A 19714-nucleotide genomic window follows, 5' to 3' on the forward strand; every position below is an offset into this window, starting at 1 on the left:
ACCCCAGCCTTCAACAGTAACCATCACGATTGCAACAGCTGCTTGGTGGCTCTCATAAGAACACTGAGAGACTTCCAGGTCCTGAGAGAAGTATCTCTGCTGTTTGTCTCCGTGTCTGCTCTTGCAAGATGATAACTGACAGTTTTAAATTAGGGAATAAATACTGTAGGTCACTGACCTTAAAACTATTTTATGATCAATATCAGCCCCTCCGGACCAGGAGTGTACTTACAAAGAAAGTACTGAAATTATAGATGAGGCAGATGTAGCCAGCCAACAGCAGTTGGTCTTAACCTTAAGTGTAGCAGAGCTGGGGCGCTTCTATAATGAGGTTTGTTGCCATAAGCCTGGGGTGTTGAAGCCTAGCTGCTGCTAGTAAATTGTCGCTGTGTGTTCCCCACTACTGTGTAACTCAAGGAAAAGTTATTTTAAGAGTTGAATTGTACAGATGAATCTGGTTGGTCTCTCAATCTCTCTGAACCTCGACTAATATAATAATGGTTCCTCTGGATACAAGCGTTTGGAATACATTCAGAATTAAACCTGCATAGTAGCTACTAATCTGGTTAGGATAATGTCCCACTGTGACCACTGAGCCTACTTACGTATGCATATATGCCCATCTTTTTGCCTTGTCCGTCACGTCCACTTATTTGTTCACCCACCTGTTGCACCTAGTCTTAACTATGAGATATCTGGAAAAGGGACTTGTCTTTGTTCTATTCATTCATATGCTGCTTAGCACAATGGGGCGCTGATCCCAGATCAAGACCTCCAGCTACTTCTGCAATTTAAACGTTTAAAAATATAATTCATATAGTGGAATAAATTGACCTGGAGGCTTGGGCTGACAAGGAGCAGCAAGCAGCCACCTGCCACATCGGTGAGGGCAGCTTTAATCTCTTCTGGGGCTCCATAGTCACATAATTATGCCACTACTCTCCTTTGGAATTGAGCTGTAAAGTGTAGTGCACAAAACAACCATACTGCCTTCTGTTGTTTGCAGCCTGTACTCCCGCCTTAAACTCTCTAAAGATACCCTTCCTCCCATGTACCAGCACTGCAGAGAGAGAGAGACAGCCTCTGTTCCAGATTCTTGGGTTTGGTAATGGAGCTTGATCTCTCATCACTGGCAGATTCCAGCCTAAATTGGTAATCTTCTGCTGGTATGGAGCCACTCTAGGAACTCAAACCCCACGCTGGCATGGGAGTATGCATGAGAGAAAGGGGATGTGACCAGGGATTCCCTATGCCTCCCTGATCCCCAATTAATTCACCAGTTACTTGAGGGATAGCAGTTGTTCTGAACTGACCTTTCCTTTCTTGTTGGAAGAGCACACTCCATTTGAAGTGCCCAGGGAAAGCTTAGAATGTTTCAAGGCAGATTCACTCTTGCTGGCACATGGAAGAGGGAAGGAAGTGCAAAGGGCACCTTTCTGCACCTGCCTGCTCTAGTATGTTTCAAGCAAATTCATTTGAGATGATTTACCCAGGCTAGTGCCACCACCTGTCTTCCCTTGACATTTCTGTATAGGAGGCAGCTTCAGTTTCCACTGGGGCACCATAGTTGCCTAATCATGCCCCTGCATTGGCCAGCTCCGTCTGCTTTTGCAGCAGTGCTAGTTGACTGCCAATCCTCAGTGGCACTTTGCATCATATCAGGTTTTTCTGTCAGAGTGTCCACTGGCAGGACATATGGCAGGGCCTGGCAGAATTTGGCCCTCCACAGCAAAATCCTATATCCTTTCAATTCGATTGGAAGGAAGTGCACAGTTTTCATTGAGTCATTTTCAATATGCAGATTCTTTTTGAAAAATGCAAACGGTACATAAAATATGTGTGCAACTTTTATGAATGGGTTCTTAGAGATTGAATTTCTAGAGACTGTCTGAACTCTGGCGTGCAATGATTTTACTATCATCAATTCTTCTTAGTATTGCTTCAGCATACCTTTTTATGCTTTATACTAAGGCTGTTAATTATTCGCAGTTAACTCACATGATTTAAAAAATTAATAATGATAAAATTAATCACGATTAATTGCAGTTTTAGTTGCATTGTTAAACAAAAGAATACCAATTGAAATTTATTAAATATTTTTGGATGTTTTTCTGCATTTTCAAATATATTGATTTCAGTTGCTACACAGAATACAAAGTCTACAGTGCTCACTTTATATTATTATTTTTATTACAAATATTTGCACTGTAAAAATGAAAACCAGTGCAATCTCTTTATCATGAAAGTGAAATTTACAAATGCAGATTTTTTTTATACATAACTGCACCCACAAACAAAAGAGTGAGTGAGTAGTGTTGTGACCTGGCTTACAGGGTCATAATGCCACTAGGTTTTGCAACCACTGTCAATGGTGCAGGAAGCAACTTGCCCACCCCAGCTGGACTCAGATCCTACCAGGCCCTAGGCAAGACAAGAGCCCAGAGGATACTACTCCTACCAGCAGCAGAGCCTGAGTTTAGGAATAGGTGGGACTGGGAGCAGGCCCCTAGCTGCATACAGGACATACCTCTCCATACCGCATTCTTATGGAGAGGGCAGCAACCCCACAGGCTTGGGCCCTCTCTGTCTAGTCTAAGGTAGGTAGCGCCTCTCCCTCCCCAATTTCCATAGTGCATAGGGCTCTAAAAGTCTTTAATTTGGCCCTGATAATCATAAGGGTCTCTTCTGGCCTTCAAATCTATGAATCTGTACTCTGATAAAGTGTGGTTTCAGTCAGTCTGTCGCATGGATGTGCATACATGCAGAAACTGGGTGTTCCCAGTCTCATTTCATATTTAAAGTTCCAAACATTAGAAATTCCCAAGAATAACAGGCTAAATGAAAGCTCATTTACTATTTATAGTCTCAATTACAAGTTTCATGCCTCCAGGGTATGTTTCAAATGACTTGTCCTATTTAGTTTTTTCATAATCTTGAGGACAGAAGGAGCCATTAAAACAAAGCAAATTCAATACCAGGAAGCCTTCCTGAATTCTCCTTTCTGCAGATCTCTTCTTTATTTAACAAGTTGTTCCCTCCTGCGCCCCCCCTAATTTAACAATTAGACCAGAAAGAGAGAGTCAGATTTCATTCCCAGAAGTTAAATGATATGATTTCTGTGCAGACAAAAGACACAGTTTTAACACTTTTTGTTGGCTCAACTTGAAGGTCAAAATTAGCAAGTTTTAAAGAAGAGCCATTGAGACATACAGAAGGGCTCTTGTAAAAATCATAAATGAAAGCCACTGGAGAATTTCTTTTAAAACTGCAGCGTGATATCAATGATGGCAGCAATGCAGTTTGCATGAGATTGATATTAGGGCAGGAATGTAAGGAGCCAGCAGGTCAATAAGAGAACAAAAAATAGTGGCTGGCAGAATAAAATAAGTGGTCAGCAGTTGTAAATTTCCATTGGAAAGCAGTCCCTAAACCTGTTTTTTCACTGTTGTGATGGTTGTGAAACTTGTTTTTTTGCTGTGATCTTGGCTTCACAATGGGGTGGGTTAAACCAGATATTCATTTTTAATGACCCATTACTGGAGGCCTCCGGACATAAGATTACATTTACTGTTAACTTCTAAACCTGTGTTTTACAATGAACCTTCTCTTGTGATTCAGTGTATCATATCCCAATCATATGAACCATTGGCTGTCGGAGTTATAGGAGGCATCTGCTACAGCATGTAGAATCTTGTTGTGACTCTGTGTTCCCAGTCTAGTATTGCTTCATTTCACTGCTGCTTTCTTTTTCCCCAGGGCCTTTATGTCTTTGTGGTGTATTTTATCCTACACAACCAGCTTTGTTGCCCTGTGAAAGCAAGTTACACCATAGATACGAATGGACATACAAGCCCAGGCTCTGCCTTTTTCACACATGGCAGTGGGATGCCCCCAGCAGGAGGAGAGATCAGCAAGTCTACTCAGAACCTGATCAGTGCTATGGAAGAGGTACCTGTATTCTATACCTCATAATCATTATCATACTTACTGTAAAGAGGCCAGCTGTATAGCTGAATGGGGAAACAGTGATATACATAGATGTGAGAAGACCACCTATGAATTGCCGGAGTGGGATTATATTTGTTTTCATGCTTCATGTCTCAATTATATAATTCTATATATAATGACATTAGTTTATACAATAAAAGTGGCTATTCTCAGGCATGGTAGTGCTTCTGTGAATTACAGCTCTCCGGTAACATCAGATCTATAGATCAGCATTCCCTGGATGTTATTTTTTAATATTGCTTGTTAGCCACGGATTGCATATTTGAAAAGTAGGTCACAGTCAACATAAAATACTTCCCAAATTACTGTAATTGTGGGATGAATCCTGGCCCCATTGAGGTCCACGGCAAAACTCCTGTTGACTTCAGTAGGTCCAGGTTTTCACCTCTGATCTTTATGGATTTGTCACATGTTGAGTTATGTAAAACAAAAACAATTCAACTCAATTTTTTTTCTGGGACAGAAATTCTGTTTTCTGGCCAGCTCTAGTTTTGAATTAGGTGGCTACCAAGCTCTGCCCTAGCATTTTCAAAGGCACATAAATATTGTGAAGATAAATTACTTAAAGAGATAAATAAGATTGTCAGGGGACAGGAGGGAGGAAGAGTGGGGCGCCAATGAAGGGTCGTATGAAGTGGAAGATAGAGGATTTGCGATGGTATGGAGAGGAAAGACTGTACTGGAGGGTCTCAGGAGAGGGGGAGAGGCAACAATGTTGACATTCAAAGAAAGAACAAACAAAGAGATTTTGAATGGAATTTTAGAGTACTTCAGTTGGAACTTCTTTGCACCTGAGGAGAATGTTCAGATATAGGGAAAAGTTGGATTACTTTTTTAAACCAATTAGTCCATCCATAATGGACACAAAGCTAATTTACTTGTAATCAATTGCAGTCATTTTAAAAAGAAAAACATTGAACCTGACTTTCCCCTGGAGGAGGCACAAAAAAGCCCATTATAATTTCCCTGATCCTGCATAGTCATGGGTTCAAACCATTCAGATACTGTGGTGATGAGAGGCTGGTTAAGAATGTAGACAGACAGGACTATTCAAGTACTATAGCTTTGATGATAACTGCAGTTTTGAGACTTTTTAACTCATTTAAGGTGCCAGCAGACTGGGAGAGGGCATCCTTGCAGCCAGCTAGTCAGGCCAGTGCTGCTTTTAAGCAGAGCCCTCAAAATGGGAATGCCTTCAACACTTCTGGAGGATTTAGTAACGGCTCATTGGTGGCTGATGAGGAATCACAGGAGTTTGATGACTTAATATTTGCTTTAAAAACTGGTGAGTAGCAGTTTTTTTTCTTTGTTTCTAGAAGCCTGTATGCTATGCTTTGTCCTAACATAACAGTTTCCCAGGGAGTCACTAAAAGAGAAGATCCAATTGCTGCTAACATGTTCTTGATTGCCAGTGCAAATCTAGAACATTTTTGTTTTGGTGTGAACTGTTATTCTATGAACTAAGAATAATGACCATGTTATTTGAAATAACAAAGGGAAATAGGCCTACAGAAGCATCATTTGAATAATATTAAGCCTGTGACACAAACCAACAGAAGCCAGGAAAGGTTGAAAGTTTAACATTTTTCTCCAAATACTTTAGGGGTAAGTCTACATAGCAAAGTAAAACCAAATAAACAAACAAACCCCACAGCAGCGAGTCAATGGACTTAGGTTTGCAGGACCTACGCAGTGAGGCTGAAAAGAGCAGTGTAGATGTTCAGGTTCAGGCTGGAGCCTGGGCTCTGGGACCTTCTCCCTTCACCAGGTTTCAGCTGGTTTATTAAGTATATTCATACTGTCTTATGACTCAATCCAACTCCTATTAAACTCTGTGGAATGATTCTCATTAACTTCAGTGTAGATTGGATTGAGCCCTCAAAAGTTAAGCTTTAAAGAGTATTCTCTCATTTAAATTCCTAATATATGGTGCAGTATATTCAAAGTATATGTACATTAAAGCTGAACTGCCCTTGAATAATTGCACATTTCCAATTTAATTAAAAAGTGTACCCCAATCGTGGGGACCCTTTACTTTAGTCTTGTGTATGTGAAACGCCAACCATTTAAAAGTGTTCATGTTCCTTTCTGTGCTTGAGAAAGTCCTCCACATTTAATTCAGTGCAGCTTCCAAATAAACAGCCAATGTTACAATAAATCCACAAAGATACACATTCTGCTGGTGCCACTTAACTTGTTTTTGTTTTATAAAACTATAGCAAGCCAATTGATTTTTTTATGAAAAAGGGAATTATAAGATGATTCTAGGGGTTAGGCACAAAGCAACCAAATTATGTTTTTATAGATTGTCACTAACTTTGCATTTTTCAGTGGTATTTTTTTACATTGTCCACTCTGCTGTTCATTTTCGGGACATGTTCATTTCTACTGGACATTTTGCAGCACACTTTTATTTTGTCACCCAGTCTACTGCTAACTATTGTGGCAGTTAGTAAAAGTTTTTTATCAAGATTTTCAAAATTGGGTGCCTGAAATTAGATTCCTAAATCCATAATTGAGCATCTAAATAAGTTGCCTGATTTTCAAAAATTCTGAGCACTTGGCAGCTCCCGCTGGCTTCAGGCATTCATTTAAAAAATTCATGGCCTTTATTTTTTTTGTTTTATTTTTTCCTTCTATATGCTTTTAAAATAATCTTACGGGAAACTGAATGACACAGAAGACTGGTAATAAACAGGGATCCTAGAAATCCATTTGCCATGGAAAAACATGGAATTTGCATTTTTGCAGAGAATCTTTAGTTTTTACAATTTTGTGAAAAAATAAAAACATACAGTAGAACCCTGTTTATCTGAGCCTCCTGGGGTTGACTACCCAAGCCCCAGTCACTGCCCATCCTGGGCAGCTGGTGGTTCAGTTAATACTGAGAGCTGGATAACAGAGGCTCAAATAATTGGGGTTCTACTGTATATCAATAAAACATCGTGTTCAACTGATACCTATACATATTGTGAAGCATTTCATTTTAATGGTGGAAAATTATGGATTTTATGTTTTTTATCAGAGAATTTTGTTTTTTCATCACTGAAAACTACGATCTCTGATAATAACGGAGCCTTTCATCATTATGGGTTAGATGGTTAGACGTTGCACATGCTTACCACCAATAATAGTGCTTATTGTTTTGTGCAGCCGCATTGATGTCAGTGGGGCCATTCACAGCAGTAATCACAATGTTCACTAGTAAAGAGTGTTCAGGAGTGGGACTTAAAACATCAGTTCCAATTTGAGAACAGCAGGGATTTAATGTGATGGTGGTTTATTAACCAACAGTAAGAATAGTTTGCCTTAGTTCAGCACTACTTTATTTTATATGAGAGATGAGTTTGAGCCAAGACCTTGGTTCTGAACACCTCCAGGCTTTAAGAAAACTCCAGTAATGGAGATCATAAAAGTAGCTAGATAAATCAGATCCAGATTCAAATCAAATCAAGATCTGAACTGGCCCCAGCTGTCTAATGTACCCAAGGAAAACCCTGAAGAGAAGAGTTTGAATGAGGATCCAGACTTTGTGACTGTGGGCCATCACACTTAATCCAAAATCCATGGCAGAGTTAAATAATACAATTACGGGGATAAACAACGAGAGAGCAATTAAAAGATGCAGGCAAAGGAGAAAAGATACATTTTCAAATGAGACTTTTAAGAAATGGCACATTTGAGGTTATTAAGGAAAGCATTTCTATTTGGTTATTAGATACTATCTGACAACCTTTCTGCAGACTCAAGAGAATGACCTAAGATTGCATGAACATGGTGTTCATATTACCCTGTACTGCACAGTGCATTTCTGGTAGCCCCTTTAGAAAAAGGTTGAGGCATTTTAGCGGGGTGGGGAAGTTTGCACTCCTGCTGCCTTTGTTTTACCTGGTCTAAGGATAAGTAGAAGACTTCATTCCCAAGATTGTCAATCCAGAAAATTCTACAGGTAGCCCTAGTCATGCTAGAAATAATGGCTCAGATCCTGAGCGACTGCTCAGCATGAGAATGTGCAAAGATGTCTTTATGACACCTTTGCACTTCATGCCAGAGTAATTCAGAACAACCTGAGGGTTTCTCTAATTTATGCTTGCTGCCAGTGATCTCTGGAGTGGTTTGTCAGCCAGGAATTGCTGAATGTAAGAAAACCCAGCTATATCCCCTTTCCACTAGCCAGGCCCCCTGTACTGGAAGGAATACTATAGGAGCCACTATGGTGAGTCTAAGGCCAGGTCTACACTGCGACTTTAAATCGGTTTAATGGCCGATATACCGATTTAACGCTGTATCCGTTCACACGACGTCGTCATTAATATCGAGTTAAACGGCTCCTTAAATCGATGGTAGCCTTGGACCAGGGACGCAAGCAATCGATTTTGTGATTGCACTGTGGATGCGCAAACCCGATTTTATAACATCGGTTTTGTAATATCGGTTTAAACTACTTCGAATTAATCGTGCAGTGTAGACGTAGCCTAAGTCACCCAAGGATTCCACTATGGGGGAATTCTCCAGTGGCTGTTAAGCTGGCTCCAATGCAGCATTGTGCCAGGGAAGCAGAGAAATTTGGTACCGTATCATGTAGTTTGCATAATTCCATGAGCTTCAGCTCTGTGCAAGGGATTAAGGAAAGATTACTCCAGGAAAAATAATATGAAAAAATGTACTGCCTGTTGATTGATGCTAAAACCTTGTTTGTTTCCTGCTAGTAATTAGGTTGGCTTAAATGGTTTGTTTTAGTTTATTTATTTTATGGCTTTCATAATAAATCAAAGGACTATGCTTCCACTGAATAAGGATAATTATTCCATAATTAGTTATTGCTAATTACATTAATTATCTAATAACACCCATTCATTTTGGGCTAGATCACATTTTGCCTCTGATTCCTTTTTTAGTGCTCAAGCTCATCTTGACAGCTTAATGAGCCCCTCCTCTGTCAGACTGATTCACTCTAATACATGGAGTTAGAGTAATTAAGATATAAAACCATTTTAAAGTGACTCCTATTTAAGCACAGCTACACTTCAGTCCTCCTGTCTAGAAAGCAGTAAGCCCCTGGATCTCCACATGTTATGTAAAGGGTGGAGTGTAGTCAAAAAGGGATAGGATGAAGGGAAAAATTGGTAGATGCTGGCTTCAAGCAGTGCTCCTAAGCATTGCTCCTTAGGCATAAATTTTAAAGCTGGAACTGCATGCTAGCCTTACTGACCTCTCAGTTCCAACCATATTCCCACCAATCACAAACACTCCCACCCTCCTTTTCGGTGACATTGTACTGAAGTCACGCTCTCTGGGCCCAGTGGAGATTCAACACATAAAAGCCTCTAAAACAGGCCTCATGCACAGTTTCGTTCCTTCCTCCTTCTCTTGCCTATGGTATGAATAAGATGTTTGGGGAGTAGGTCTGTTTATCAGGGTCATTCAGAAGTCAGGGCAGACCATACTTTTGGCTCATGAGCCCTACCACAGGGGTCGGCAACCTTTCAGACGTGGGGTGCCGAGTCTTCATTTATCAGAGGGGTAGCCGTGTTAGTCTGAATCTGTAAAAGCAGCAGAGAATCCTGTGGCACCTTATAGACTAACAGACGTTTTGGATCATGAGCTTTCATGGGTGAATACCCACTTGCACTTGTCAGATGAATGTAGTGGAAAATTTCACGGGGCAGGTATTCTATATGTTAGCTAGCAAGCTAGAGATAACGAGGTTAGTTCATCAGGGAGGATGAGGCCCTGTTCTAGCAGTTGAGGTGTGAAAACAGGGAGAGAAACTGGTTCTGTAGTTGTGCAAGCCATTCACAGTCTTTGTTCACCTGTTGAAGGCTGTGGTGTCCATTTGCAGTGAATTGAGGCTCAGACGTTTCTCTTTTGAGTTCTGGTCCTAGAAGTTTTTTGCTGAGGGATGGCCACCTTAGGTCTGCTATGTGTGGCCAGGGAGGTTGAGTGCTTCTCCTAGGTTTTTGTTATATGGCCATTCTAATTTCTTGATTTGTCATTTTCTTTCCGTATGAGCTGTTCCGCGTTGGCCGTGTACATTAGCAGAGGGGCATTGCTGGCATATGATGGCGTAATATTACATTGGTGGACGTGCAGTGAATGAACCGGTGATGGTGTGGCTGATCGGATTAGGTCCTGTAACTCAGAATACTTCAGGACAACACTGAACAGTGCACTGATACACCAACAGCACAAGAAGAGAATCCAATGGACTCGCTCCTGAGGGTCAAAATGACAGTCTGGACTATACATTTGAATGCTTCCACTGACATGCACAGGCGAGAGATCTGTGAAAACAACATCGCTTGCCTCATAACCTAAGTCTGCAGAACGCAATGCGCATCCACAGCCTCAGAAACCACCCTGACATTATCATCAAAGAGGCTGATAAAGGAGTGTGCTGTTGTCATCATGAACAGGTCTGACTACCAAAGGAGGCTGCCAGACAACTCTCCAATACCAAATTCCTCAGGCCACTTCCCTCAGATCCCACTGAGGAATACACTAAGAAACTGCAACATCTACTCAGAGACACTCCACATACACTGGAACAAATCAACATACCCTGGAACTCCGACCAGGCTTATTCTATCTACTACCCAAGATCCACAAACTCGGAATCTGACGCCCCATCATCTCGGGCATTGGCACTCTCACTGAAGGACTGTCTGGATATGTGGACTCTCTACTCAGACCTATGCCACCAGCACTCCCAGCTATCTCGCGTGACACCCTGATTTCCTGAAGAAACTACAATGCATTGGTCACCTCCCAGAAACACCATCCTACACCATGGATGTAGAGCTCTCTACACAAACATCCCACACCAGATGGAATACAAGCTGTCAGGAAAGTATCCTGATGATGCCACAGCACACTGGCTGCTGAGCTCTGTGCCTTTCTCACCAACAACTATTTCAAATTTGATGACAATATATCTCCAGATCAGTGGCCTGCTATGGGTACCCGCATGGCCCACAATATGCCAATATTGTTATGGCTGACCTGGAACAACGCTTCCTCACCTCTCATCCCACTCACGCCCTTCTCTACCTACGCTACATTGATGACATCTTCATCATCTGGACCCATGGGAAGGAGACTCTGGAAAAATTCCCACCACGATTTCAACAGTTTCCACCCCACCCATCACCTCAGCCTGGCCAATCTACACGGGCGGTCCACTTTCTAGACACCAGTGGCAATAAGTGATGGTCACATTACACCACCTGATATCGAAAAGCTATCACACCGCTATGCCTACCTTCATGCCTCCAGCTTCCATCCGGGCACATCACACGATCCATTGTCTACAGCCAAGCCACTGAGGTACAACCGCATCTGCTCTAACCCCTCAGACAGACACAACACTACAAAATCTCCACAGCACTCTCAAACTGCAATACCCGCACGAGGAAATAAGGAAACAGATCAACAGAGCCAGACGGTACTCCAGAAGCTGCTACTGCAAGACAACCCAAGAAAGAAAACAACAGGACTCCACTGCATCACATACAGCCCCAGCTAAACCCCTCCAACCAGCATCAGGGATCTACAACCCATCCTGGACAATGATCCCACGCTTCACAGCCCTTGGGGCAGACAATCCTTTGCCCCAGACAACCTGCCAACCTGAAACGTATTCTCACGCAACTGCACACCGCACCATAGAGCTCTAGCTCAGGAACCAATCCATGCAACAAACCCCGATGCCAACTGCACATATCTACACCGGTGACCACATTACAGGACCTAAGCAGATCAGTCACACCATCACCGGTTCATTCACCTGCACGTCACCAATGTAATATATCCATCATGCCAGCAATGCCCCTCTGCTGTGTACATCGCGCCAAACTGGACAGTCTCTATGAAAAAGATAAATGGCACAAATCGAATATAGGAATGGCAATATACAAAACCTGTAGGAGAGTACTTCAACCTCCCTGGCACACTATAGCAGAACCTAAGTGGGCCATCCTCAGCAAAAAAACTCAGGACCAGACTTCAAAGAGAAATACTGAGCTTCAATTCATTGCAGATTGACACCATCAGCTCAGGGTTGAACAAAGATGTGAATGGCTTGCCAATACAGAACCAACTTTTCCTCCCTTGGTTTTCACACCTCAACTGCTAGAACAGGCCTCATCCTCTTCTGATTGAACTAACTCGTAATCTCTAGCTGCTTGCTAGCTGTATATACTGCCCTGGAATTTCCGCTACATTCATCTGACGAAGTGGTATTCACCATGAAAGCTCTGATCCAAAACATCTGTAGTCTATAAGGTGCCAGGATTCTCTGCTGCTTTTACAGAGTCTTCATTTATTCACTCTAATTTAAGGTTTCGCGTGCCATTAATACATTTTAACATTTTTAGAAGGTTCTCTTTCTATAAGTCTATAATATATTGATAACTATTGTTGTATGTAAAGTAAATAAGGTTTTTAAAATGTTTAAGAAGCTTCATTTAAAATTTAATTAAAATGCAGAGCCCTCCAGACCAGTGGCCAGGATCTGGGCAGTGTGAGTGGCACTGAAAATCAGCTCATGTGCCGCCTTCGGCACCCGTGCCATAGATTGCCTACCCCTGCACCACTATATTACACCTGAGATCAGGTGTGACCCCAGCTTTTTTGCCGCCCAAGCAACGAAGGGAAAAAAAAAAAAGATAAAACTGCAATCGGCAGCAACTCCACCACACCACTTCATTCTTTGGCGGCAATTCAGCAGCCGGTCCTTCCCTCCGAGAGGGACCCGCCGCCGAATTGCCGCCAAAGACCTTGACGTGCTGCCCCTTTCCATTGGCTGCCCCAAGTACCTGCTTCCTGCACTGGTGCCTGGAGCCTGCCCTGCTTGAGATTATCAAGTGATGACAGAACCATGGTAGGGAGGTTTATGACCCATATTTGCAATGTTTAGTGCAGTTTTGTTCACTGCCAGCCTGAATTTGGCCCTTCTGCATTAATAATTAAAAAACCCTCCAAAATCAAAAATAATTTGAAAAGTAAATCTATTATTAAAATACAACACATAACACCATGTAAGCTTCCCATGATAATTTGTTGAGTATAGTATAGAATTGGTCAACATTTTCAAAACAGTCATCATTTTGCGTGCTCAATTTGAGACTCAGTGTCTCAGATTGGGAACCCAAAACTAGAAGTCACTTTTGAAAATATTGGCTGAAATGTTCAGTTGTTTAGCATTTCTGAAAGGTGCTGGATAAACTCTTTGTAGGGAAAAGTCCTTTTTATCCACAGTGATGGTACAGGCAATGGCAGTGTTAGCTCCCCCATCTTGCCTCACCAATTCACCTCATATCCAATCTGAAAGGAACAAGTCAAAAGGTGAGAAAGAGGGAGAAGGTGACCTCCCTGCCTATTCAGTTGGCTTCTCCTCTGTCACTGCTAACAGAGGTGCTAGTTGAAATAGTGGATGGGGGACATGGTTCCACTAGGACCAAGGACTCATTTCCATTGAATCCTAAAATTTGTCACTAGAGGTATGGATATCAATTGGTGACATATTACTCTACCAATTTCTGTAGCCAGCCAATCCCATAAAACAAGATGTAAAGTGTAAGAGTGTGTGTATATCTACCATCTGATTTTTGTATTTAATGTCTAATATTGCACATTGACTATAAAAGTGTGATGGATACAGAATATAGTGTATGTGTATATAATATGATAAAAATACCCCTAGAAAATGTGTACAACAGATAAAAATAACAAGTTGAAAATACCCCCCAAATTTTGTACCAACGTTATAGTGAAAGCTTGATACGTGTGCAGGCAGCTAAGTAAGATCAAACCTGGGTCCTTCATATGGAACAATTATTAAAGTATGCTGAGTGTTGGGATTCATTGAATAAATCTTTTGACCAGTAGATGTCGCTGGAGGGGCCTCGCTGGTTTTGCAAGATAAACTCTGAAATGATTACATCTAGTTCTGAGGCAAAATGTGCCCTAAACTGAGAACAAGCTGGCCCAATGAACTCTGCAAACCTTGTCTTGTAAACACTCCTAGCCTTACTAATCTGTAGACCTACTGTTTGGTAGTTTGGTATCCTGGTTACATTGAAACTCTAATTCCTAAAAAGGATCAATTCCTAAACATTTTGTCAGAACAGTGATTGTTATAAAGAGAATTAACCTACTTTAAACACAACAGTACTGTTGTCTTCTTCCTAAAAGGATGCTGCATGGCCATGTTCCATTTAGGAATGTAAGTACTGCAATATCAGATTAGTCAATGTAGTCCAGTATCTTGTCTCTAATAGTGACCAGTGCCAGATGCTTCAAGAAACCCCCACAGCGGACAATTCTAGAATAACATGCCTGCAAGAGAAATTTATTTCTAATACCATCAGTTAGTGATTATCTAGTACCCTGAAGCATGAGGGTTCATGTACATTGTAAAATAATCCTCATTAACCATTTAAGTGTCTAATCCTTTTTGAAAGTCATTCACCTCTTTGTCATAAAAATATCTTGGGGCAATAAATTCTACAGGCTAACTGTTTTGTACAAAAAATAATTTTCATTTATTTTATATGTGTTGCCTTTCAAGCACATCTAACTTTAAATGTGGGAGTAGGCACACTGGCTTCAATAGACCTACTCCTCAAATTAAGAACTTCGCTAATTCAGAGTCTAAACTCCTGCACAGCTAGCATTATAGTATATCTTGCCCCCATGAGACAGCTTTTTACACCTCCCTTGCTTGATGGTGATCTCCCTCCTGAATGAATTCAGGTATCACACACCCAGAGTGTTATACCTTCTTGCAAAAGTAAACCTGTCACTTTGCTTCCTTCTAAGTCCTTCTCCTTATCACAGTCTGACTATCTCTTATAGCTGATCTTTCACATTTCCTATATTCAGTGCCCCTACTCCCCACTCCAGTTTCCTATTTGGAAGTGCATGGTGAAACTTACTAAAGGAGAGAGCATCTGGTGACCTAAAAAGATATGAGGCACCTTCTGAAACTTAAAAGGAAAACTGTTGATCCCCAACCTTTCCATTCCTAAACATTCTAAAGCCTAGGATGCCAGCTAGGGATTGAAGAGCAAGAAGTCAGCTTTACAACTGATTTATATTTCTTAAAATATTTTAGCCTGAAAAATTGGAAATGATGGCTTTCATGAGCACATTTTCCTAGTGAGCCAAATCTCATTCCTGGTGTAACTCCTTTGCAATCACTGGAGTCCCTGGATTTTGCCTAGTCTGTGTAATTTTCCTTAGCCCTTGGCTATTTGTAACTGATTTCACTGGAAAGTAATGTCTGGTGTTAATCTGTTTTGGAGTTATCACACTTAATTTCATTGATGTGCAGTTCTGAATAAATCTGAATCTCAAGTCCCGAAAAGCCCAAATAAGAGCTGTTCATATTTATGCTTTGTTTACTACAGTGTTACCTTGCACTAGAGGAAAAGCGCAATGCATTATCCAGTGCCAGTTGTAGATTTAAGCAGGGAGAGTTAAGGAAGGATATTTAACCTGTCCTTTTGGTCATGTTGAAAGTAGAACCCTATTGAAACAACTTAAATTATCATTTTAGCATCATATGGTAGATTCCACCACTAGAAATGAATCACCTAAGAAAAAACTCTTGTGGGTCAAATTTGGAACGGAACCTTAACGAGGCTTCCATTTATGCATGTGATGTCAGGGAAACAGAGACTGCCAGGTAGACATCTGAGTACCTGTTCACACCATCAAATTAGGTACTGAGACATTTAAGTGACCTACGTTGCAGGCAAAGGCATGAACAAGTGTAGGTGCAGAGATGTGTCTCAGTTAAATGAACCTACAGTCTGTGGGTGCAAAGCTATAGACCATATCAGAAAATCCGCTGTACCTTTGTGGGGGAGGAGAAGAGCTGCTGTAATAAGAATAGAGAAGTAGGGCAGGTTTCCCTGTTTAACAGGATATGATCTCATCCTTGCTGTTTCAGTCTTCAGTTCTCATTGTTTTTTCCTTGGCTTTGTGTTTCAGGTGCAGGCCTCAATATCAGTGATAATGATTCCTACCATGGCAGCCAGGATGGAGGCAGCATGGCTAACTCACAGATTGTAGAACTTAGAAGAATACCCATAGCAGACACTCACCTCTAACACCATTGTTGTTGTTTTTTATTCAAATCTCCGTCTTTTTATATTTGTATTTCCTTTTGCACTAAAACACTACATGCAGCTGTGTGGTAGAGTGCTGTGAGCTGTATTGAATGATTAACAGAGAATGATAGGTGTTCTTTTTGTATATCGGAAAATAACCTGTACATTTTTACAGTGACTGATCATCAACAGATTCAATGGAAGTTGGCCCAGATTTGTATCCTCTGAGTGGATGCACATATTCCATGAAGTGTAGATTTTTTTAAATTAACCTTTTTGTATAACACCATTTAATAAACCCAGTAGAATTCGTTTGATAGAAACACGTCTGTTGTTATTTGTGTCTGAGCATTGTCCAAGTGAAAAATAATATTTCTGGAACTGGAAATTGAGGTGGTCAACTATAGTTGAGCAGGAGAGGATTTTATTGACACAGTCTCTCCCTGTAACATGTTCTTTGTTTTTTGAGAGCTAACAACTGTGAGCATCACAGAAGCAAGTAAAGACACAGTGCTTGCTCCAGAGATCTTACAATTTAAATTCTGACATGACACAACATGTGAGGGTCAGAAACAAATAGAAGGAAAGGAGAGATATAGGACAGTTAAAAGATCACTCAGTAGGTGTATGTATATCTTGATGGTTCTGTTACACTGCTGTTGGGTTTTTGTTTTTGTTTTTTTAAACTAAGTTACTTCTCATACACCAGCAGAAAATCTGTAGGAGGGATTTCAATGAATGGAGTTGTCTAATCATCTTTGTATAGAGGGTTGTGTAGCTGGTTTAAGGGTTAAGAATTGCATTACAAGAGGGTCAGATAAGTAACCTAGAATTACAAACCTGCATACAAAAAAGTGGCCGGGGGAGTGTGGGACGGCTGGTGTTTTCCTCTGAACAAGACACACTGGAAGCAGCTGAGTATTCAGAAGGGGAAGCTTAACAACCTTATAAGAATAAGTAATTGTGTGTTACTGCACAGAGAAGCTGAAAAAAACATTAGACAGGGAGGCCAAAGTAGTTCTCCACAGAACACTTTTTGTTTAAATGGTGTATTGTGGAAGTAGTGTAAATTCTAAACAAGCCTTTCACATATTAGGGACTTGCCTGAAGGCTTTAAATTGGGAAAGCTCTGAGCAACAAGTGCTCTTTTTTAAAAGAAACCTGTAATATGGGAACACTTATAGGAAATTTTAATTCGAAATAGTGCATTTTATAATTGCATTTTGTGTAACTGAGTGACATCAAAGACCTTGCCAGTCAAACTGTCTTTAAGAGGGCTGTGTGGGATCTTTAACTAAAGTGTAACCTTTATCATTTGTTCCTAAATAAAAAAGAAATAAATTAGCTGTTATAATGCTTGTCTGGTATATCCTGCTGTCGTTAACAGGTATTGTTGTCCAGCTTCCATGATAATCCCATATTTGCATATGCTTAAAACTTTCTGAACTTCTGTTTTCTGAACTTCTGCATGTTTGGTCTCCTCCAAGAAGGACATGATTGTGGGAAGTATGAGTACCATCACTTCAATCATTCTTGGAGAAGTGTGAGAGTAAAAAATACATACTTTTAGTCAAATTTTCAAATGTGAGAAATAGCCCTGGCTATGACTGTGGGCAGAGTGGAGGAGAGGTAATTACAGGACCAGAATAAGTGTACCTTGACTATGGTTCTGCAATTGATCAGAAATAAAGGAATCTATTCTGTGATTTTCATAACTAAATAAATGTTAATACTGTCCTTTATCAATGACACATACATATCTGGTAGTACAGTGGGCAGGGAGTAGGTGTGTCTCCCTGTTTTGCTGAAGCCAATTACTCTTCAGTGTGAATATACAGCCTAGAAAATGTGAAACCTTCAGCTGAAGTTAATAGGATTTAAGCTCATGCTTAAATTTAAACATGCATTTTGTTGAGCAGTGTCCTAAGTTCTCTGGATGCCAGTTCCTTTGTCCACTGTTGTTGTGTGGAGAACACAAGAAAGCAAATATGGACTGAAGGTCAAATCCTGATACTGTTGAAGTCAACGGCAATACAGCAGATGGATAATTTGAATCTCTGTGATTTGGGCCCCAATTCAGGAAAGCCTCTTTATTTAGGACAGAATTTAATCACCCATTAAGAGCTATTAATGTCAATAAGACTTGAACACATGCTCCTAAGCTAGGTACCGTAGGGACAGTCATAAAAATTTGGTGCATGCTACCTAAACATTCGTCAGGCAACTTGCTGGGGGACCAGCCACAATGGATGATGCTCTGCAAACTAGTGAACGCTCTATACATATTTTGGGATTTATATTTCTTCACTGTTAGCATATATGTAGACACTGCCAAAGGGGGGAGCTTGCTATTCTATGTGCTTGTGTCTCTTAAATATGCTGTTAAACTGAGACTCTCATACACCCATATTCAATTAAAACCAAGTGTGTACAGTTTGCTTGTCATGATAATATACATGTTTTTGTTATGGAGGAAAACCAGCAGTTGAAGGAGTTTTGTGTTCTTACTGGGTCAGTTTATGGTGAGTATTGGCCAATGCAGATATTTTGCATCTGTCCACTAATGCCTTAACCCAAAATATAGTTCTGGAGGATGATTGTGACACTATTGTCAAAGGATTGCTCAATTGCAAAGGAGTTAGTACAGTCACAGATGTTTTACTGGCTTGCAGTACGTGCAACCACACATGTGGGAAGCTTATAAAAAAAGAATGCTTGTTTGATTTTGACTCACGACCATCAGTGCTGACATCTTGTGTCACTTTGACATGTTGCTCAATGGGCCTGGTTATGAGTTCACTGTAAATGCATCAGCATTTTTGGAAGAAGCTGGTATGGTGATGTTAGTTGCAGAATTTGGATTTGTAGCCACTGGTGATGTTGGTAGGGTGTATGATCCCAAGGCTAATCTATTTTGCCATCGCAGACTCAATGATTTGGGAGAAAATGCAAATGGGGGGAAATCCTATTTTCTAATAGCATGAAACTCTATCAGCTTACTTCTGCTGTTCGCTGAGTACCCAAAAGACAATGAAGATTCATCTCAAAGCACTGCAGCTGCATGCTCCTCTTCAGATATGTCAGACAGCCAGACTCTGATAGGAGCAGCTTTACAGCTGAAGTGACTTCAAATTGATAAGAGTCATTGCTTCTGCTGGTGCTCTGATCCCAGGCAGTATTTAAAACCTGATGCAGAGTATAAGTAGCTCTTAGATTCTACCAGATGAATGAATACATAGTTAGACAGCTACTCATGTAAAATGAATGGACTAAATTTCGACCCATCTGCTCCATCGTTGTACATGAACAAAACTGAGAGACTCATGTTTAGATCACCCCTTCTCTTAGATGTAGAAAGAGCCCCTAGTTGTTCCCCTGGGAGCTTATCTTTTGGGTCTGAAGGAGCAAGAGGACCTGCAGTTTTATGCCCAGGTACAAATTTTCTAGGCAGCTGGAAGAAAAACATCTATTTTCATGCTAACTCATGTAAAAGCATCTCGTCTCTCCTCCAAACTCTGCTTAAATATATTGGCATAGTGAACATAAGCATACACAGTGCGGGATGCTTTTTAGACGTTTATGATGATTTA

At 40.8% G+C, this 19714-nt stretch overlaps 1 protein-coding gene across 1 annotated transcript in view; it reads left to right on the forward strand.

The window, feature by feature from the left end:
- ADGRV1 (adhesion G protein-coupled receptor V1) overlaps positions 1-16447 on the forward strand; it is a 460423-nt gene extending 443976 nt beyond the window's left edge. The window contains exons 90-92 of the mRNA XM_032764111.2: positions 3757-3948; positions 5116-5293; positions 16006-16447. Of these exons, the coding sequence (XP_032620002.2) occupies positions 3757-3948; positions 5116-5293; positions 16006-16124 (489 nt within the window). The 3' untranslated portion in view covers positions 16125-16447. The remainder of the gene's footprint in view (positions 1-3756; positions 3949-5115; positions 5294-16005) is intronic.
- The last annotated feature ends 3267 nt before the right edge of the window (positions 16448-19714 follow it).

This window comes from Chelonoidis abingdonii, chromosome 6 (genome assembly GCF_003597395.2).
Source record: "Chelonoidis abingdonii isolate Lonesome George chromosome 6, CheloAbing_2.0, whole genome shotgun sequence".
NCBI classification, from domain to species: domain Eukaryota; kingdom Metazoa; phylum Chordata; order Testudines; family Testudinidae; genus Chelonoidis; species Chelonoidis abingdonii.